The 23,162-nt window shown below is 33.7% G+C and overlaps 1 protein-coding gene and 1 long non-coding RNA gene across 2 annotated transcripts; one reads left to right on the top strand and one right to left on the bottom strand.

Moving 5' to 3' along the window:
- Window positions 1–1,081: 1,081 nt before the first annotated feature.
- LOC144546607 (uncharacterized) lies at window positions 1,082–4,861 on the bottom strand. Its single transcript, XM_078295149.1, has 8 exons — window positions 4,484–4,861; window positions 4,084–4,232; window positions 3,810–3,876; window positions 3,364–3,448; window positions 2,730–2,872; window positions 2,533–2,634; window positions 1,868–2,090; window positions 1,082–1,315 (listed from the first exon to the last, which is right to left on the bottom strand). Exons 1-8 carry the CDS (start codon window positions 4,859–4,861, stop codon window positions 1,179–1,181), a joined length of 1,284 nt encoding a protein of 427 aa, XP_078151275.1. The 3' UTR covers window positions 1,082–1,178.
- Window positions 4,862–12,748: 7,887 nt separating this feature from the next.
- Window positions 12,749–15,615, top strand: LOC144547114 (uncharacterized). Its single transcript, XR_013509004.1, has 4 exons — window positions 12,749–13,205; window positions 13,621–14,470; window positions 15,124–15,211; window positions 15,333–15,615. It is a non-coding gene; the product is annotated as an uncharacterized LOC144547114 (long non-coding RNA).
- The last annotated feature ends 7,547 nt before the right edge of the window (window positions 15,616–23,162 follow it).

The raw sequence follows: 23,162 nt of genomic DNA, 5'->3' as shown, positions 1-23,162 counted from the left end.
TCATATAGTTTTTATAAGAATAAAAAAAAACACTATGTAGCATAGTTTTCGCTATAGTTTTTTTTTGTAAACTTCCCGCTATGACGCGATAAATGCTATTTAGAACCTTGATTTAATATAAGGCATTATTGGTTCACCGAATATTTATATACAATTAATTAATTGAGGGTGGAAGTAGGTCCTTTGTTGAACAAGAGAAGGTAAAACTACCCAAAAAAAATTTTAAAAATGCTCAAAACAGAATTCGTTTGATAAAAGAATGTTATATTTCTTAGATTACGTTGCATGACTAGGCAATGACATTAACCGATTAATCCTTGGATAAATATCAATTCTGTGATCCTAATGAACATATAATAGCAATAGCAGCATGCTATGCAATAGGGCTGAACGAGCCGGCTCGATCTGAGCTAGATCAAGCTCATGGCTCGTTCGTTTTAGCAAAGAGTGAGTCATGATCGAGCCAATATTTGAATCCGAGCTAAAAAAATGGCTCGTGAAATCTCGTGGCTCAAAAGCCCAAATGTATTAGATAATGTATTATAAAGTCAACTACCATAAATTAAGTTTGTAAATAAACTTATACATACTAAAATACTAAATTTCCAATTCATACGAACATATAGTTCACAAAACAAATTCATGCATACTAAATTCACACAAATTTATACGAGGACCGAGTTGGCTCGCCATCTCGCGAGCGAGCTAGATCCCAGCTCAAACTTGTTAAATTTTTGGTTGAGCTAGTGATGAATTGACTTGTTAATAGCTCGGTTCACTAACGAACAAGTTGTTAGCAAGCGAGCCACAATTGATCCACAAGCTACGAACTTTTTTTCCACCCCTACTATGCAATATATAGCCAGCGACCATAGCAATAGCAAGCCTAGTTTAGTAGCAAACAGTCTCCTTATGTGTGGGACGTCGTGAGTTTGAAACCCGAATGAGGGATTGTTTATGGACATTAAATTGAAGTTTTAAGGCTAGACCTCTTACTATCTAAAAAAAAATTAAAAAAAAAATAAACTAACAACAGCATGTAGCATGTGAAATAACTTGCTTTCAATTCATATTTAAGATCAATGACTTATTAGGAGATTAACAAAAAAAATTTGGAGAGGAGCATTAGACTAATACAACAACAAATAAAAGAAATAAGGAAGAACAAAATACTTGGCTCAATGGACCAGGATTTTAGTTCCATAATCTTCATTGAACTTTTGGTAGCGCTCTGCATGAAGATTTCCTGAAGGTGTCGTGCATGTCAATGCAAAATCAACATCTTCTGGTTTCACAGGACCAATCTCAGGCAGCTCTGCAGTTTGCACCAACCTTAATTCACCATACTAACAAATTATCGGTACCTCTCTTGCTGTATCAGTACCAAACATGACAGGTACAGTCTTTCTTAGAACTTGTAAAGTTTAAGACCTACTTTAAAATCCAATTCATATGTAATCACCGACAGAGGAAAAGAATAAATTACTTTTGGTAGTAAACTATTGTGTCTCAGACCAATATGGTATAATATTTTATATGTGAGACACAAAAGGTACATCAGTGGGCACAATTAGCAGGTAATGAGACATCTGGTCTAACCGGTATTACTTCTATCTAATTTTCTAGGAATAACAACAAGAATCAAATATATTTTTAGAGATAGAGCCACAATCTGACATTCTGACAGGAAACTTATGTGACCCAAACAATACCCCATATATATATAGTGCTTGATTCCAAAATATTGATGAAAGGACCTGACCCTAACCCTACCCCCATCCGACCTACTTGTCAGCAACATTTATGTAAAAGGTACAAACTTGAAATGTATTATTATAGTGAGGTTATCTATCTGTTGGATTCATACCTTCCTCTTGAACTTGATCTTGGTTAGCATCTAGAACTGTCATTAACCTTCTCAGAGGTTGCATTGCTGCCTCCTTACAAACAAGCCGAATATCAGAGCCAGAATATCCCTCGGTTTTCTTGACCAGAGTTTCATATGATACCTCATGATTTTCAAAGGTAACTGGCAAAAGTTCCTCAAACATTGCACATCTCGCTTCTGGCTCAGGAAGCGGTATAAGTATCTGCCCCAATAAATTCAAGATAACTGTATAAGTCCAAAATTCAAATCCAAGTATAATTCTTATTCTTTCTTATTTACTCAGAGAAATATTTGATTTGTTCTATTACATATTTTTTTGTTAAACTTCCATTCCAATTAATTTGTTTTTTCTTAGATAAATAATACTTAACTGGGGACACATAAACAAGCAGAAAAGTGGTACAAATTGCCAGAAAGATAACATCTCTGCGTAACCGTCCTTTTCCACCTTTTTTCTTTCATAAACTTTGTTTTTTAAAAGAAATTATGTGAAAGGCATATCGGTTTGAATACGACGAGGGTTGTAGTGATACACAAAAATGCTTACCTAGACACCAGGTACTCAAATATTTTCAACTAAACATAAATGATGCTGATCCAAATTGGGTTTTATTATTAAACTTATATTATATTATAAAGTTTACCCTTTTCTCTAGCCGGCGAAGTATGGCAGTATCTAACTCCCACGGCAAATTTGTTGCAGCCAGAACAAACACAAGATCATTTTTCTTTGCTAAAACATCCATCTGCATCAGAAATTGAAATTAGCTGAGTCTCTGCTAAAATCTCCATATGAATACCAAAGCATACGCTAGCATCAATTATAATATGTTCAACAAACCTGGATAAGTAGCTCAGTTTTCAAGCGCTGACTTGTTTCACTATGCTGGCTAATGATAGAATCGATCTCATCAAGAAATATTGTGCATGGGGCAATGCGACTTGCTACCTCAAACACAACTTTAACTAGATTCTCAGGATCACCTGAATAGTGGTGTAAATTTGTGCAGTCATTATGGTAGCAATATAAATTACAAATAAAATGTATCAGCATTTAGAAAATAATTAAAATGTATATACCTACAAATAAAAATAATCAAATGCACCTAACAAAAAGATTTATAATATGCATAGTGTGACTAACTGAAGATTTAAATGATTGATATGGATGCATCTCAATTGCACCCCTTGAAACATCAAGATCGATATCATGTATTCTTTAAAGACATGAGGAAGAAGGTGATCAGACTTCCGTTAAATGTATCTAGAATAATTACATTTGTTTTTTCCCAAAGCTGACAAGACTACCCTTCATCATCATTCAATAGATAGAAAATGAGAAAAGAGAGTGTCATATTCGAACAAACAAGGAGAAAGGGAATTGTCCTATTTTTCATACTTTTATAGGTAAATGGCATATGTTATGCTTTGTTATGTAAAGGTATACACAATCCTAGAAAATTGCATGACCATACTGCGCAATTCTCTGACAATGTGTGATACAGAGATATCGATGAATGTGGTTTTGCACTCGGTTGCCACAGCTTTTGCAAGCATTGTCTGTAAACAGAATAGAGATCAGAATTAGGTTTTCCTAAGGAGGTTGTAAAAACAAGGTTTTGATAACTGTTATAAAAGCAGTAGATGAAAGATGAAACTTCATATATAATATTTAGCCATGATTAGGCCACATAAGGAGGTTTTACAAATAAGGTTTTGATAACTGTTATAAAAGCAGTAGATGAAAGATGAAACTGCATATATAATATTTAGCCATGATTAGGTCACATACTCGGCTCGCCAAGTCACATACCAACAGTTAGTGATATGCTATGCTATGACAAAAATTAAATGGAATGAAATATAAAATGGAATGAAAGATATTAATTACTAAGTACTAACTACATGAACCAAAGTACACCTTTCCAGTTCCTGGAGGACCAAAAAGCAGAACTCCCTTCGATGGTGATAAAAGCCCTGTAAAGTACCTAAGAAATACACAAAAATATATCAGGTATTCAAGTACCAGTTTTTATATTCATATTCCATATATAGACCCTTGAGAACCTGTCATGTTTAAATAGATACTTTTACAAAGAATATATACAAAAAAAGGACAAACCACGCTAGAGATACAATGGATAATAGACCAGTAATGACACCTTATGTGAGAAAGAACAAAAGTCGGAGCTTACTTGGGATATCTTATGGGCATCTGGATGGCTTCCTTTAAGAGGAATTTTGCATTCTCTAGCCCCTTAATGTTTTCCCATTTCACATCTGGTCCTCGAATTATATCTCTGTCATAAGATGTTTCAAAAAGAAAAAAATATATCAATATTATCTTAATATCAAAGAATATGGTATTTCTGATTCTGCACATACATTACCTGGCCAATGCAAATACTAGGTTACGCACTTTGTCGTCTACAAACATCAGCTGGCTGAAGAATTAAAAAAGGATCTATTGCATTATTAACATATGGGAAGATGACAAAATTACGCATATGTGAAAAAAAAAAGAAAAAAAAAAAAAAGGTAGCCTCACACCAGAAATTATTTATGAAGAAGGAATTACTCAAAATTTTGGCCTACAACGGAAATGCCATAAGAAGGCTGAGCATGGTGAACAATCGGTGGCTGAGCAAGGGAGAAGAGGCGCACTTCTTCATCGAGAAGAAGTCTGTGAAATTCGTCCATCGTGAGAGGTTTTTGGTTATAAAACTCCCTGGTGAGAGGTGGGATTGATTGAGTGGTGAAAGCTGTAATAAAAGGCGCAAACTCCTGACCAAGACCTCGAAGAGTGTACAACACCAGTTGGTGATCTGATAAGACACCTCCGGCATTTCGTAGGCGATCAGCAATCTGTTGAATCCTTTCCAGATATTCAGCACAGGTGGCATTTCCTTTCTCAATTGTATCTAGCTGAAGCTCCAATTGGAAGACCATAGGGAGGGAATGATTGTTGTACATTGTGTGAAGACGTTCCCACAGCTGTTGAGCTGTTCCACGCCTCCCCAAAGCACATAGATTGGATTAGGTATTATACGATATATGAGTAAAGTAAAGGTTTCCCAAATTGGAAAAGAATTGGGTGATTATGTTTCTCATTATCTGTTACATTGTACAGCAGCCTTTATATTAAAACATGTGTATAAACCGGTTGCTGAGTTAGTTACAAGAATGAGCATTCTAGAATCAATTGTCTTCTTAATTCTAGCGATGAGTCTCCCCAGTCATTTTTTTTCTGGACATCTCCAGTGATTGTTCTCAGCATTCTGAACACAGATTAGTAACATAGCAGTACCAATTAACTGTTATTAGTAGAACAGATCATGGTTGTTGGTACAGATAGTTGGTAGTTTGTGTTTCTCAGGTATGCAAATATATAGCATGCAGAAGCGATTACAGTGTAAATAGAATATAGTTCCAACAAAAACAGGTGTAATATATATACAAAATTTGTAATGAGACTAATTAATACAATATTGGTTGCGTATTGTATTAAATTGTGAATAAATTATATCTGCCATGAGGTAGTTTTCGAAGCATCAGCTAATTAGCGTCTTATGTAATACTCAACAGAAGCCGAAAGAAACAAGAATTGTGCAATAAATGAGCTTGTGAATTAAAATTACATTCAAATACACTCCTTTAATTTTCTCTCATATACTCTCTATCTCCCTCCTCGTTCTCCTTTTTTTTCCGTCTCCCTGATCTCTTTACTAGCATAAATTTTGCAATTATTTAAGTTATCTAAAATTAAGAAAACCCACAAAATTTATCCAAAGCAATTATTACATTTTTATTTTTTTATTTTCTTTTTGGTTTGCAAGAAAATTGGACCAGATACCATGCGCACTATATGTTAAGAATGAATTCCAAACAGATGTGAATAGGAAGCAAACTTTAGAATTTGTGATTTTGGTTAAAGAGCACAAGTTGTAATTAACTAGAATGTGAATAGGAAGAACTAATAGAGAGATTGATATATACCGTGGAAATAGATGCGCAGTGAGAAATAAAATATAGGAAGACCAATCAAGTTTCAAGTGGTGCTTCTTTCGATGGACAAAAATTTGATATTTCGATCTACGGGGACAGATTTCAAGTAACAATCAAATTCTTCTCACTTGGCTAAATTAAGTTCGAGTTTTAGAGAATGATTTATAAACTATTCTATGATCTCAATTTAGTCAAAATTTAAAATTAGATTGCTTTAAGTAGCAAATACTCAGAAATTTTATCACCACAACATTTAGATAAAATTGTCTAAATATAAGTATTATTTGAGGGTTCCTAATCCTTAATTAGTATAATCAAACTTCACGATTAATACTCTATTTAGGGAATAATCCGACTAAAACTTGTTTCTATTAATGATCGCATTATGATTAATCAAAAATCCTAACAAAGTTTATTAATTTTCACAGCTGCGTTCTTCATCTAAAACTCTAAATTCGAGTCTTTAATTGGTCTCCTTGGAGGTTTACTAGATTTAACAGTTACGTTCCTCACTCACAAACCTGAGTTCATTCTATTTTTATTTTTTTCAGGTACTAATGGGTCCGGTCAAGCCTTCCACTAAATTACCTAAGTCTCCATGCAAGTGAGACTACTGAGCAATGAAATTTTTGCTTCAGAAATTCTTGTGTCATCCAAACATAGCCCAATTGTATAGCTGTCAAGATCATTTTGATACCTAGCTTTGATCTTAGCAATGGCTCGTAAATCTTTATAATTAAGGCACTATTAGAAATTTAGGATGTAATATATTAACAGCCATTGTAATTTAGAAAATAGTCCAACGGCTAGTAGAATTTCAATCTATATAATGATCATGTGTTGACCTAGTAAAAATGAGAACATTTCAATCAATAAAATCATTGTTCATCATTTTTTGTTCCACTCTCAAATTAATTAAAGACCCTAATCGAAACATTCTAAATATGGCTAATATCATAGGAGTACTCCATATCCCAAATTAGAAATACAAGCATAAAATGGTCCAATTAGATGTCTCGACAGAGAGGCTGTGGGAGACTTCTTGGAGCTAGTACAAGGTGTTGGTTAGTGAGTCTAAACGGATATGGTTGATCTGGATTATGGTTGTTCTTTGGGGAGTGTGAAAACAATAGAATGTGTGTATCTTTGGTCGTCCGTAGAAACCCTCTTAGTTGCTGGCACGGGATATTAAGGAAGAGACCGAAATGTGATTGAAGTGTTGTACAGGTTCAGCTGGAATTGGTTGAGAGGAGTTTGATGTTTTATTTTATTTTATTTTTTTGAAGTTATAAACACATCTATTTTTGTACTTGATAGTCGCTACCTGGATATCAAAAAAATATCTCAGAGAATAGTCGGCAATGGACGCCAACCTCCCAAAAAAAATATCTGAGAATAAATCAGAAGTACAACAAAGATTAAATTTCAAGTAAAATTAACTAAAAAGTACCAAAGTATCGGGCTTTACATGGCAATTCTTGAGAGAATATCTGCCAACACCCTAGATTAGTCTCATCGATCTACTTCAGATTATTGATGTCGTACTCCTTCATGACCTCAAAACCAGGAATCTGACACTTTGTTTCCAACTCCTTCCAATTAATGATGAACTTATGTAAATTCCTTCTTTTTGTAGTTGTTTTTAAGAGGTGGCATGGGACGTGGATCCACTTCTTATTAGAGACGTCTTAGCAAGTAATCCAGAGGCATTTATTACATGTTGTGGTAGAAATGAAACTTTATCAACAAGATATCAATAAATTACCTTTTTATGTTTTAAAATTTTGTTATTAATTTGAAAATACTATTAATATCTGTCAACTTATTAACTACCAATATATTAGTTACCGGTAATAACTACCAATAATGTGAGCCGACAATTAGTTACCGATTTGCCACAGGATTAACTTCATTGGATGTCATTCAATATAGCAAAGCTAGGTTGTGATGTGCTCACCAAGAGGGTTTGGTGAGTACAACTTCAGAAGTATATCGGATCGACTTCAAATGTCGAATCCAAACCGTTGAAATTCATGTACTTCATGAGTAATGCATGTATATGCAAAATTTTGAAAGTTTCGAATTTATTTGCTACAAGATCAAGTAGTCAAAAAAATGATAAAAATTGAATATATAAAACAACTTATAAATTAACTTATAAAATGTTCATTACTTTGACCGCTTGACTGTGTAGCAAATAAACTTGAAACTTTTAAAATTTTGTATGTAAACGCATCATTCATGAAGTACATGGATTTCAACGATTTTAATTCAATGTTTGAAGTCAATTTAATATATTTTTAGAGTTATGCTAACTAAATTCTCTTGGTGAGCATATCACACCCTAGCTTTGCTTCCGTTTTTTTATAAGATTATCGTTGCAACTTATTATAATATATGTAAATTTTGATCAAACTTATTAGCAACTCTTTGCAAAAATATTGAACCAAAAGTTCATATTATTTTCTGAATAAAAATAGATAAAAAAAGCTTCGAACCAACTGTACTGACTTAATTATATTTTATTTGTAATATTTTCATTTTCTTTAAATATTACAAAATCTGAAATAATATATACCATTTTTGTTATTAATCCAAAAGATGAGCTAAATATGTTTGTCCCCTCCCAGTGATCTAAATGCAATTAAGAGATGGAAAACAATATCATCATTTCTAATTAAATTAAATGCCAACGTATGTAAGGGATATATACCGAAATTTTTAAAATTACCATATTAAAAAAAAATAAACCAAAAAACCACTAATTCTAAAAAATTCAAATTTTGACACGGCTACACATTTAGGGGTGTAAACGGGTACGGATAATCCGCTCTGTATCCGGAGATTATCCGAATCCGGATTAAACGGATACGGATAATTTCATGAAGGTGAATATCTGTATCCGTATCCGCAATTATCCGAATCCCAAATTACTCCCAACTAGCTTTAACTTTACTGCTCTGGATAGAAGTTGTTATACATTATCCCATATTTATTTCAGTTTTAGTTGTGGTATAAATGATAATAAGATATGTTTTTCAATTTAATCTCTTTTTTTGCTAGTGATGGTGTTACCATAACGTAATTTTTGTATCTTAAAAGTGCATAACTCAATTATCCGACAATTATTCGTTTCGTATCCGTATTCGAATCTGTATCCGTTGATTATCCGCTCTGTATCCATATCCGTTTAAGGCGGATATGGTTTTAAATTTTGATATTTGTTTACTATCCGTATCTGTATCCGCTCATTGAAAAACGGATATGGATATGATATTAGCATTATCCACTCCGTTTACACCCCTTCCTATTGGGCCGACATTTTTACTTTTACCCAATTTTTAAAATATTTTAATAAAAATAATCAGGATTTTGAAAAAATTTTAAAAATACCTAAAGTGCGGAAAAATTCTGCAGCCTGGCATTTTTTTTTTTTTGGTTTTTTGCATTATAAATAGGCTTTTTTTATCATGTAGAAAGAGAAGACAGAAGAAGAAGAAGAAGAAGGAGAAAGAGAGGAAGAGAAAGGAGACAGGAGACGTACTGTTCAGCTTCTAAATTTGGTATTATTATTTTTTTGCAATTGTTTATTTACGTATTTACTGTTCATCTACGTATTTACTATTCATATACGACTATTCACAACTGTTCACAATTGAAATCAGTAAACTAACAAAATATTTACCATTTACGAATGTAGTTTATTGGCCATACCAATTGGAATTTCAATACATTTTGGAGGGAAATTCATAACCGACCAGAATGTGGTACGTTACTCCAAACCTCCAATAAAAACATACTAGGTTGACGAAAATTTCTCATTTGAGCAATTGCAATCGCTTATTTATGAAGTGAGCGGCTACAATAGGAATCGCTAGGAATTAGAAATAATGGCCCGAATAGTCCAAGCAGGAAAGTATGTCAGAATCGCATTGGGAGATGACGGGACATTGAGAGGCCTGATCGCGCAGGTTGTGAGGTCCGGCGAATCACAGGTCAAAATTCAGTTGCAGAAAATTATCAACCAAATTATGAACCATACACTCCTTTTATCCCAATGCCAATACCAAAATCAGAACCATAAATATACAGTAATTCACTCCAATCTCTACCTTTTATCACACCTCGAATACAATCTCTACCTTTTATCCCGCCTATATCCGTGTATGGAGGTCCTTCATTCTTACCTGGGCCTGAACCAAATTCTCACCCCAGACCGCCACCAGTACAGGAAGATCCAAACGGATTGGAATTTGAATTTATGAACGAGGTACTGGAGGAGAATCTGCAAACTGGGAATGAATGGGGGGAATGAGACTGGGACATTAATGATGAAGAAGACACAGCCCACTGTGAGGCAAAATAGAGATATGTTGTTAAGTGACCGTTCTGAGAGTCACCCGTTCGTAAACTTCAATGACACATCTGCTTTTCGAGAAGCATATGTTTCTCTGGGCGAAAGAGTTTCATATGACTCATTTCACAATTTTGCAATTTCATCCAAATTTGAAGTTATATCGTCCAATTTATGTTGACATTCGTACAAACAAATTAAAACTTAATAAATTTAAACGATCCCGTAAATATAATTGAATGGTTTAAATCTAACTTTAGATTTGAACTTGTCCAAAGCTTTTTCAACAAAAACCCCATAATAAACAAAAAAAAACAACAGCAGGCCGACCGGTGTAAACTGGACCATATCTAATGAGGCCTGAAAGTTGTCATATTAATAAATTTTGAAATCCGTTCTGTTAATAAGAAAACAGATAAAAGTTTATTGAAAGGTCCATTTGGAAATTAAACTTTAATATTTACTAAAATCAAATCCTGTATGCAGGATTAATTTCGTGCTCGAAAATATATAATAGAGACGAAATCATCAATTAATTTCCTGCTCGAAAATATATCTTAGAGACAAAATCAATAATTAAGGAAAAAGGTGGTTGTTCGTGCCAATCTTGATGAAGTTCAGACAGTTATGACCTGGCATCAAATTGAAATTTGATTTGATGTATCGAACTGCCCCGATTCCACATCAAACCGCTCTGATTCCAGTGTAGTTGGTACAAAACTAAGAAAGAAAATTTTAAGAATATACTTAATTAATTAAGGTTCAAGGAGGCGAGAAGAGGAAAGAAGAGCAATATCTTACTTTTTATTATTTTTGTATAAATTTGAGGTTAATAGAAATTAACTGATGAGAAAAAAAAATAGATAAATATAATCTTTTTATTTACTTTTCGCAAGTTTTATTCACCCGCCAAATATAGGTACAATGAGGGTATAATAAGGTGATCTCTCTTCATTCTTACACATTTTTTCTCTCTTTTAAAACTTAATTAATATAACTGGAACTAGGGGTGGCAAAAAAGCTCGTAGCTCGTGGATCGATCGTAACTCGCATCTGGCTCGTTCGCTAACAACTCGTTCGTTAGTGGACCGAGCTATTAACGAGCCAGCTCATCACTAGCTCGACTCAAAATTAACAAGTTTGAGCTGGGGCCTAGCTCGCTCGCGAGCTGGCGAGCCAGCTCAGTCCAAGTATGAATTTGTGCATTGGTATAAATTTGTGTGAATTTATTTTGTAAACAGTGTTTGTATGAATTTGAAGATTTAGTAATTTAATATGTATGAATTTAGTTACAAACTTAATTTATGATAGTTGACTTTATAATATATTATCTAAAATATTTGGGCTTTTGGCCCACGAGTTTTCACGAGCTGGCTCGGCTCGCTCGTTATCAAAACAAGCGAGCCATGAGCTACTTTTTCAGCTCGGATCCAAATGTTGGCTCGTTCATGACTCGCTCGTTGCTAAAACGAGCGAGCCATGAGCTTGGTCTAGCTCGGACCGAGCCGGCTCGTTGCCAGCCCTAACTGGAACCATCCATTCGGTTCACAAATTCAGACATGCCAACCGGAGATGATTCTTCTCCAAATCACAATACAAATCTTTCTTTTTTTTTGTTTTTTTCTTTTTTGAAAGCTTCGCAGAGGTAATCACAACGGAATAATTTTTTTCTGCAGCTCAACTTATTTTAACTTTTAGCTATAACATACGTTTCATACTGCAGTATTAGTTAGATGAAATCTGGTAAATATCTGAACCTACATAATAGGTTGTTGTCCTTTTGCAAATTAAGACAGAATTCAAATATACTATTCAAAATCACGGTTTCTATTAAAACTTTATCAGTGTAAAAAATACTTAATAAGTTTGATTGAGGTTATGATGTGAATATATAGTATCTTTCTATAGTATGATATTTAAAATTGAAATAGTTAATATAAACTACATAATTTGAACTTATAAAAGACTGAATTATATATTTTTATAAAAATTCTTTTTCTATCTTTTTTAATTTAAATTTTTTTTGTGATTTAAAATTTTAAAATCAATAATTTCTTTCAACCCGTTCGAGAATATAGCAAAAATGCAGAGATCAAAAGCGGAAATATAACATTTCGTCAATCCAAAATAATATTATGCAAGTACAATTTTTTTTCAGTATAAAAATATTTTTTGGTAAAAGTGAAATATTTTTACAGCTGGAATGTTGGGATAGGGAAATTGTAGGGGTAGCTGCTATTTTCTGGATAATTCTTTTTTACCGCAGAATTTTTTTCTTTCTTTCTTTTATGTTTAGTAACTATTAAAATGCACCTTGGATCAGTGACATGGCAGCAGTGAAGTGAAGGGAGGGGGTATTGTCCAGGTTTTGGATAAAGTCTCATCAAAAATAGACATAAACTGTCCGATTTGCATTAATATTTGTACAAATATTTAGATTCAAAGAGACATTTAAATTTATTAAATTTTAAATATATTTGTACGAATCTCTCCTCTATATTATGCACCTTAAATTACTTTGAATGACAGAAAGTCGTGCGGCTGGAATTCATCCAATATAATTCGGATTTGAATCTGAGCCATCTAAACAAATGATATGCCTTCCTTTGATTAAATACATTCTTTATATGTGTAGAAGTCTAGATTTAGTTTAAATTGGACTCGCTACATATATAGCCACATATCTTGTCACAACTATCTTTGTTCTGCACCGTTGGATCTGAATCAAAAATCGTGCAGATTGAGCAAATTTTTTCGCTGGGATGCTTGTGGCCCGTCCCCCTTCCCCTCCCTCTCCCCGATCCCTTCTTTCCCAAGAAAAAGAAAAAAACCTAAACCTAATCGCCATCTCCGCCATCTCTCTCTCGCTCTCTCGCCTCAGACCCGCGCCGAGTCATCTCTCCCCCTTTCGCTCAGACCGTTGGTGCAATGGAGGCCCAGTTTTTGCACTATTGCAAGGTCTCTCTCTCTCTCTGTATGTCCAGTATGCCATGTAGATTAAATTCGCATACTTTGTTTCTTAATTCAGGAAGCATTGCCATAGATCTGTATGCTTCTGAAGTTTTGAGCGATTTGGTTTTGGCACTCTAAGTTCACTGACTTCCAGGGTTTAACGCTAAACCTGAGGCATAGCTAAATAGTTAGAAAAACGATTTTCTGTCAAATTGGTTTCGGATGGGTTTTTCAGTAAATTACGAAGTGCTGAGATATTATGCCCTGAAATAGCGCTCATATTTAAAAAAAGAAAAGAAAAATGATGGCCTTTTAAATCGCCATAAATTAGTTGCTGGTATATTGCCTACCACCAGTGATTTGGTTCACGGGCCAGTTTGACTAAGTTTGATGAAAATTAAATCTTTCATGGTTTGTTTAGTGTTCAGTACCTGAAAGGAGGTACTGTTGAGGTCATGCCAGAATGTAACAGTTGACTCGATCTCCATTGTCTCTCCGGCCACAAGCCCGAACACAGATGGAATCCATATAGCATCGAAAGATATAGTCATCAGAAACTCAAATATCTCTAATGGTAAAGTATTTTTAACCAAGCTATGATGATTTCGTCCTACTGTGAATAGTTACAAGAGAGTTTTAGTGAAATCTCTGACTAAACAACTTACGCATTAATTCAAATTCCAGGTGATGATTGTATATCCATGTCGAATGAAAATGAGAACATTCACATAGAGAACATGGATTGTCGTGACGGTCATGGTATTAGGTACGCTATTAAGTAAAAGTATATTTGATATTTATGTATTATTTTCTGAAAATTGTTAGATTTAATTTTCATTTCGTTTGTACAGCATTGGAAGCCTAGGGAAGGACAACTCGAAAGAAACTGTGAAAAACATAACAGTAACTAATTGCTTGATTTCCAATTCTCAAAATGGTATCAGAATCAAGACTTGGGCAAGCGGTTCTGGGTTTGTCTCAAATGTAAAATATGAAAACATACAAATGAATGAGGTGTCAGGTGTTGAACCCAATCATAATAGACCAGTTTTACTGCCCAGATATTTAATTACTATTCTTATGCTGGTTAGAATATTTAATTACTATTTTTCCAAGAGAGGGATTCAATTTCTAATTTGGATAGAGTGAAGTCTGAGCTCTTGGTACAGATTGATGGAGTAAAAACAGTTCCACTGGTGAAAATGATCAGAAGAAGCTTGTGATGGTTTTTGCTGCTACGAACTCCCTTGGGACATTGACGAGGTTCTCAGGTTTGCAAAATATATTTTCCTTAAATATAAATAGATTAATGTTATGAGTGAGGCTCCAGTACTAGGTATGGATCAATATTTTCATTTTCGTAGTCCAAACAATCGATTTGAACTATTCAACATGATCTCTATATGAAAATGTACTTGTTGATCAAATTTTATATTAGAAATTTTTTACATTTTTTTCGATAGGTGGAAAATCACTTGATCTAAAGGGGGGCTCAAGACCATTAAAAATAGTGATTTTCTAACTATCTAAAAATATAATAAAAAAAATAAAAATGTAAAATTTTGCTTTCAAGTACATTCTTATATAGAAATGATATTGAACAACTCAGATTGACATTTGGACTTTAAAAATGAAAAATATCGATCGGCAATACGGACCAGTATGCACTATGCATAGTACCGGTTTAGTGTACATGTGCCATTATTGCCTCACTCTAAATGTTATTGCCACCTAATCACCTATATATGCATTTTAGGTACTGATCTGATCTGTTCAAGATAGTAAGAAGCAAAGGGTTTAGTGTACATGTGCCATTATTATGGCTTGACAACATAACATTAAAAAGCTCAACGTTGTAGATGTATTGTACTATATAATTTAAAATGTTGTACTTTAGAGTCATCTTAAGGTGCACGTGATGCAGGAGGAGGTTGGAGAAGTATATATACATACCTCAGCCAGATCTCAAAAGTAGAAAGGAGCTCATCAAAATTAATCTAAGAACAGTGGAGGTATGTGATGTTCTTTTACGAGACAAAATTGATGTTTTAACCTTTTAATATAACAATTGATTTCCTCAATAATGATCTAAACCTGCATAATTGGGATTGATGTTTTAAGTATTTCTTGCAGAGGTCAATTTTGGTTTGCAGGGATGAGAGATCACAACAATAGGATAGTTTGTTTATGTAATGTGATGATATTATTCACTTAATGCACACAATGTTTTCATTTAATGAGTTGGTCCAATAAGCAGTTGTATTTCTATAGATTTTTTTGTCTTTTTCCTTTGGCTTTGGTTAGTACAGTAGTTTGATTTGGTACAGTTGTTACAATAACTGCCAATTGCAAAAAATAAAACCAATAATCAAGAGAGCGACATTGAGAGAGAGGAAGGTGCTTCTCCAATTTATTTTTTAAGAAAATAATTATCCTTTAATAATTATTCTTTTAATTGTTCTTTACAATATATTTCCGTCGCAACGCACGGGCTCGATACTAGTCTCAATATAAATTAGACATTTAATCTTAATTTTGTATGAGGCTTTGTCCAAAGCCCTTTGGACAAAACTCAACTCAACTAAACGATCAACTTGCGGCCAGAACAGTGATCCAAAGTATTCTATTTGCTTCTGTTAATTCACCTCAGAAAAACAGATTCGTTAAAACAGAATAGGAAAAAGCCAAAATACATTTGTTTTATATACACTGTACATCGTAAAAGATATGAAAATCAAGAACTTCTTTCATTTCCTCAAGAACACTAAAAATGACCTCTGGGAATCAGAGCTTCATTTCCTCAAGAACACTAAAAATGACCTCTGGGAATCAGAGCTGGCAGTCAGAGATCAGAAGAGTTCTTCACAGCCATGGCCTGCTTCCTTATCTTGATGGCAGTTGCCGTCCTCTACGTTATTTGGCTGATGGCACCGTCAGTGCTGAGTTTCTTCTTTGGAAGCAACAAGATCAAATCATATGGTACTGGTTGTACACTTCCCTGCCGCCAGAAATTCAGTGTAATTGGACAAAGGTTGCTTGTGAAACACCTCTTCTGTGGCAATGTCTTCAATTCCTTCCCTAGAGTCCTTGAATTCGTGCATCAGCTTCAAACTATTAAGAAAGTTAATGAGACCAGCTATGCTCAATACATGGTCAAAATTCAACAGATTGCTGATGGCCTTCGATCTCTTGGAGGAGTGATATCTGAGCATTATATGGCGATTTGCGCTATTCAAGGTGTTAACAAGCAGTTCGAGGGTTATCTCTCTTATGTGCACTCTCAAGAAGAGTTACAGCATCTCACCATGGTCAAACTTGAGCGCATTCTTTCCATTAACAGATTCTACCTCGATGGTGCTATAAACCCTTCTGGCCAAGCTCAATACAAAACTCTCTCTCTCTTCCAGACGACCCCATCTTACTCTCAAACTGGCACAAGTAACCCCCCTGCATCATGCCTTCCCACCTCTTCTTTCTCTCAGTCAATCCCCTCTTCCGCTCAACCTGTCATCAATATTCCATATATTGCCCCAAGTAAGCCCTCTGAGATGGAAAAAATTCTTGCAAAACAATTTGATCCCACACACGAGATTGGGGAGTTCCTAGCCAAACCATTTGTCCCGAAACATGAACTTGGAGAGTTCCTAACCAAAAGATTTGAAGGTGAGCCTACATACAAAGAGGTACCTACTTCCTCTCTAACTCAGCAAGCATTTCGTGCCGAACCATCCCGTAGACCTTCTGAGAAACAATTTTTCTGTTCCACGGCCTCTACACATCTGAGTTCAGTTCCACGACACAACACGGGCTCCAGTCAAACTCATGTGGAGTATGGTGCAGGTATGTTCATTTACTAGGCTCTTTGATTATTTACACTCCTTGTAAAGATAATCAATTAATTGTACTTCAATTGCTTCATTATTTCCTCTTGATTTCTTATCAAGGATCAGGCAAGCTTCCAGACTCTTCTGCACGGCACAACACATAATGGGCATTGTGATCTTTCTTCCCCAACACAACCTCCTTTTGTCTGGCTTGAAGAATGCCTCTCTGTGGATTTCTGACATGTTCAATTAGCTCTCATTAATCTCCTTTAGAAATAAAATCTCTTCACAGAGCACACAAACTATTTCTTCAATCTGGTGAATTTTCATTTTCAATCAAAGGCACATAATTTGCCTTATAAATCTTCTATTTTTACTGCTTCTTTACTTTACCTGTTGAGGAAATTCATGCTGATGTAATATGGCCTGCTCCAGTACATTCAAATAAAGAAATGTGATTTGACTTTCCTGGCTTTAGTCGGCTTTGTTTCTGTGCATTCTTGTGGTTTATTTGTGCATAGTTTTCTGGCCTGCTCCAATACTAAATAGTGCATTGCAATGGTGGGTCTGAGTTTAAACCCTTCATTAGGCTATATCAACCCATGACCTTTCATCTCTCCTGAACAAATTTAGCCCTTTTAACTCAGCTTGCTCCTTACCCAATACAGTGACATTTCTACAAACACTTTGTCAGCACTCCTAGTGTTACCACCATCCTCCTTTACTTGCCACCTCTTAACTGGCCACCTTCATGAAGTGAATAACGCCTTTATAACATGGTAAATAACTTAGTTTCATTGATTCTTCTTACAATTGAGAAACAATTGAGAAACATAGGTAAATTATGCAAAAGCTCAGTACAGAGCGATAATGGCTGTGACATGGAAAGAGAGTAAAAACGCAGAAATTGGTTTATTTTATTCATGTCTGATTATTGCCAATTTATAGGCGATACAGATTCACGAATTTCTAATGTCTATCACTCATTAATATACACCTCGGGCGCGAGTTTTTTTAATAAAGGGAAAATGGGTAGAATGTGGCATCAAAAGTGGGTATTTGATCCTCACCAGAGGTGGTGCTTTTCAGTCTAAGTAGGAGTCGAGTGTGGTTGTGGTTGATACGGTCAATGTGGTCTAGTTTACAACCTTATGGTACAACAAAATGGATAATATCAGGAAACAATAGCAATACCTACCATAGGTACTCTAGGTTATGGTATCTCCATTGATAATATCAGAAAATAATAGTTAATACTATCAGAGATACTCTAACTATGTTATCTCGTGTAAGACTTTGGTTATTATATTTGTATTGCATGTGTAGTTGTAAGACTTTGCTGTTGTTGTAATATTTCCATAATGCTCCATAGCAGTTCTGACCCAAATTAGTTGATGTTTTATGCAATGAGAGAGTGTGCCATCATGAAGATGAAGCATTATGGAAATATTGTGTAGTGCTCAACAAGTTCATATTCAGTTATAAACAGATAAAATTTACATGATGGCACACACTGCATTTTTGGAAGCTTTCATTTCAACTGAATACGAACTTGTTGAGTACTACACAAAATCAGGAAGATGAACACATTGTTGTCTTAGATAAAATGCTAGAAGTAAAAAAAGCTACTGATGGAACTAATGATGGCTTGGTTAAATTCCTTAGTTTCTTGATTTACTGTCACTCTCTCTACTGTATATTGTCCCTTTTTAAAAAAAATTAATTTCAATCAGATATGAGTAATCAAGCCATAAAAAAATTGTTCCCACCTTATATGATCACTAATCGAAACACTAATTTCAAAATCTTACAAACTGAAATTCTGAAAAAAAATCAGATTAAGTGCATTTAAGTATTGTTTATATGCTATAGGGAAGTCAAATCAAAATTCAAGAGGACCTCCGAATTATAATTTTTTTTTCTAAATTGGACAGATTTGACCCTAGCTGGAATTTTTGAGGTTTTCCTTTGATTTTTGAAAACATGTTATGCCTTATATTGTGTGCAGTATACTTATTGATAACATGAATCAATATTAGATCGATGCAAATCTGTAATACGTGATGCAAACAAAAATAAATCAAAGTAGGAAATAACCGAGGAAAAAGGACAACTAATATGACAAAATGCTAAGCTGCAATATATCTCAGATTAAGTGCACTGAAGTATTGTTTATCATCTGTAGAAGCATGTACATTTTAGAAGGAAATGTGACTTCTCCAATTGTGACCCTTCGAAATTGTTTTCCTCATCCATATAGAATTATGCACGGGATTTTAACAAAATTTGAAAATTTAAAAAAAGTAGAAAAAAAGAGAGCTCACTGGCTTATCATGAATACCAAGTAATCATCTCCAATAACTCCTCCATTGTCGCATAACCTCCCAACAAAATTAGAAATTTGCATATTTAGCATTTCATTATTTTGTTTTTCTCAACTATTGTAAAAGATAAAATGGATACACATGAAATGAAGATACCAGGAAGAGAAATAAAAGCATCAGCTCCTCAAGCAATTTCAGCTATTCTCTCGTGCATATCTGCAACCACTTTAACTCCACCAACACTCTCATCTGTTATCTTTCACATCAAATTGAAGAAGTTGTGAAAATAAATATATAATAACTACCTTTTATTTAAGCAAAAAAGAGATAATAATGAAAAACCCAACAAAATTTTCAAAAATATACAAATCAAATTACGTCAATTAGCATGAGATCTTTTGGTATAATTTTGCATAGAAATCAGTTTGATACCATAATCATAGAATTGATATCAATATATAAATCAAATTACCTCAATTGACATGAGTGCTTTTGGTATGATTCTGCATAGTAATCAATTTGAAACCATAATCATAGGATTAATATCGCATTTTATTTAACTAAAGATAGATAAATAAATAAAATTCAAGTAAAAGGAGCAACTAAAAGAAAAAGAAAAGAAACAAACCTAAGAACATTGCAGCCGCCTGACTGTCAGTAAGAGAAGAAGTCTGGAGAAGAACCTGAGCACCAGCTGAAAAGCTCGACACGAGGATCGCACAAAAGAGCATGGCAAAGCGATTGTTGATTGAAGATATCTCAGCGGAGCGATGGACTGTGTCGAAAGAAAAAGGAAAATAAGGAAGAGAAGCTCTGATCTGTGGCGTGAGATAGAGAGAAGAGAGAGCGAGAGAGAGATTTTTTTAGGTGATGGGGAGAAAGGGGGCGAATTCTTCCGACTAAAGTGGGGGGATTTCGAGAGGAAGCGCTCCATGGAAAGAGGGACGAAGCACTGAGAAATTTCGAGAGAAGAATGGAGCGAGAAGAGATTAGCGAAGAAAAACGGGGAAGTTTCGAGAGAAAATGGTACTGACCTGTGGGACCCGTTTGTCTGTCACACTATTCATTTTACTGTAGGTGAACAGTGAATTCGGGATCAAAAATTAGATCTATAGATAGATTTGAATTAGACGGTCAACCTACAAAAAAACATGGTCCGGTGTTACATTTATTGATCCACTCTAGCTTTATTGTGGCCCAAAATACACTTAAAAAGACGCAAAAACGAAAACAAAAATTAGAAGTCGGTCCAAAAAAGTTTTCTTCTGGTACAAACGAAAATTAATTAGAAGTAAATCAAGTGCTACTTGAGAAAAATGAGGGGTTGGTACATAAGCTTTCGAAAAATACTGATTTTATATTTATCTCAAAAATATAGTAAAAAAATAAAATTTTGAAATCTAAGCACATTTTATTTACAAAGATTTTGATAAATTTCGAATTGATTGTTTGGATTTTTAAAAGAGAGATAAAAATATGACGTGTGATTAAGATATGAAAACAGAGAAATATTTTGAACTTACTCAACAATACAAGAGAATTCTCTTTTAGAAAGACGTCCATCCCGGATAACTCCCTAAGTAAATATCTAATAAATACCCAAAATATTTTTCTAACAATATGTTGTGATACTTGATATTAATACTTTTAAAAATCATCTAACGTTATAAGGAAAAAATATTGATAAAATAAGTAAGATATAATTACTTGATAAATGAACTATTCATACTTGCATGACGATGTATGAATGTTTTATATATTAATATTTGCGCATATAAATCCATACTTGCATCCAGTTATTTTAGAAATATGTTAGCTACCTTAGGTATGAATACTTGAATTAGAAATGTATAAATATTTGCTCGATGTTGTATGAATAATTGTATTCTAGATTTTTAAAATTTGTCGTATCGTCGTATTTGTATCGTATCTGTGTCGTATTTGATACGATATCCGTACCTGTATCCAAGCTACATAGTCTACAATGTAAATATTAGTACATAAATGCAAATGTGTGAATACTTTTCATATTATGTATTAATACAATCAAGCATCAAATAGAGTAATTTGTAAAAAAATATTAAATTAAGATACTTTTTAACGTTATACATAATTCAATTATAAGTATGAATACTTACAATACTTGATATGAATAATTTCAAACGTCATATAGTACCACAAGCAAAAAAAAATAGAGAATATGTTAGATACAAACACTTGATACATGAACTATTCACACTTGCACGACAATGTATAAATACTTGCAATACTTGATATTAATACTTTCAGACATCATTCAGTTTCATGTGAAAAAATTTGATAGAATTTGTTAGATACAAACACTTGATAGATGAACCATTCACATTTGCATAACGATGTATGAATACTTGCAATACTTTATATTAATACTTTCAGATATCATTCAGTATCATATAAAAAAAAATTGTTAGATACATATACTTGATACATGAACTATTTACACTTACATGAGGAGGTATGAATACTTGCATACTTTATATTAGTACTTTCAAACGTCATCTGATGCTAAAAGAAAAAAAAACAGTTGTTAAAATAGTTTAGATAAAACGCTTGATACATAAACTATTAACATTTGCATGACAAGGTATGAATACTTACAATATTTGAAATTAATACTTTCATACATCATCACATGCCATATGGAAATAAAAATAAAAATTTCATAGATTATGTTAGTTACTAACACTTGACATATTAACTATTTGCACTTGTATGACGATGTATAAATACTTACACTACTTAATATTAATATTTTCAAATGTCATTCTCTGTCATATGGAAAAAAAATTGATAAAATATATCAGGCACAAACACTTCAGACATGAATTATATACACATGCATTACAAGATATGAATACTTGAACGAGAAGGTATGAATACTTGCTCGACAAGATATGAATACTTGTATGACGGACAACCCAAAAGTATGTCATCATGGATCTCATTTGAAAGAGAAAATTACGTAGAAGACGTCCATAATTTTAGATTTGCAAATTTCCCCATAGATCGTCAGAAAATATTGCTAAGATTAAACGGAGAAAAAAAAACCCAACTCTAAAAACATGTAGAAGATGTGTGTATGATGTGTCCAGTTTTTTTTTTTTTTTAAATACTTGATATCTTAGGTATGAATACTTGATATATTGTATATTAACAGTTACGCGCAAAGGTATTCATACTTGCACGCGTCAATTATAAAATATATCAAATATTAAGTGGCCCCTCAGGTAATTAATAAAGTACAGTTAGTTAATGATCCCCACAAATAGTTATTGACTGGGGATGAATGGAAGAAATTGACTGGAGAATAATTAGTCGATCCCATAATTTAAATCTAACATATTCCTATCAAAATTCTCATGCATCCGAACAATTCGTTTATAATTTTATTTAACTGTTTTCATAGAAATGAAATTTTATAAATCACCTAAAGAAATATCACATTATTAAATCTCATCCCGTATAAATTCATCCTCCTTCAAATACGCCCGTATATCATAAAAGAAAAACAATCTAATTTATTATGTAATGTATTATTTAATGATCTTGTTAAAAGGCACCTGACTGAGATGAATAATCATAACTGCTAGAAGCTTTGGGGGTCCGTGTCAACAGGAGCAAGTCACCAAGCAATTTCTATAACTATAATATAATACTATTACTAAAATGGAATAAATAATTAATGAAAAATATAAAAAAAAAAACAATTTGTCAAATCCGGATGGGGTCGGTAGCTTGGTACAGATATAGCTCGGACCGGTTTGGGCGGGCACGGA

This window comes from Carex rostrata, chromosome 30, assembly GCF_964058835.1.
Source record: "Carex rostrata chromosome 30, lpCarRost1.2, whole genome shotgun sequence".
NCBI classification, from domain to species: domain Eukaryota; kingdom Viridiplantae; phylum Streptophyta; class Magnoliopsida; order Poales; family Cyperaceae; genus Carex; species Carex rostrata.
Note: the sequence above shows the minus strand (reverse complement) of the source record. Positions and strands in the feature narration are given on the sequence as shown.

Bases quoted from the DNA above. Each gene is read 5' to 3' on its own strand.
- LOC144546607 (XM_078295149.1), bottom strand. From the start codon at position 4,861: ATGTACAACAATCATTCCCTCCCTATGGTCTTCCAATTGGAGCTTCAG. The intron at 3,449-3,809 runs GTGTACTTTGGT...TTCTGTTTACAG, and splicing joins GTCCTCCAGGAACTGGAAAG to ACAATGCTTGCAAAAGCTGT. The intron at 2,091-2,532 runs GTAAACTTTATA...TTATTGGGGCAG, and splicing joins TTCGCCGGCTAGAGAAAAGG to ATACTTATACCGCTTCCTGA.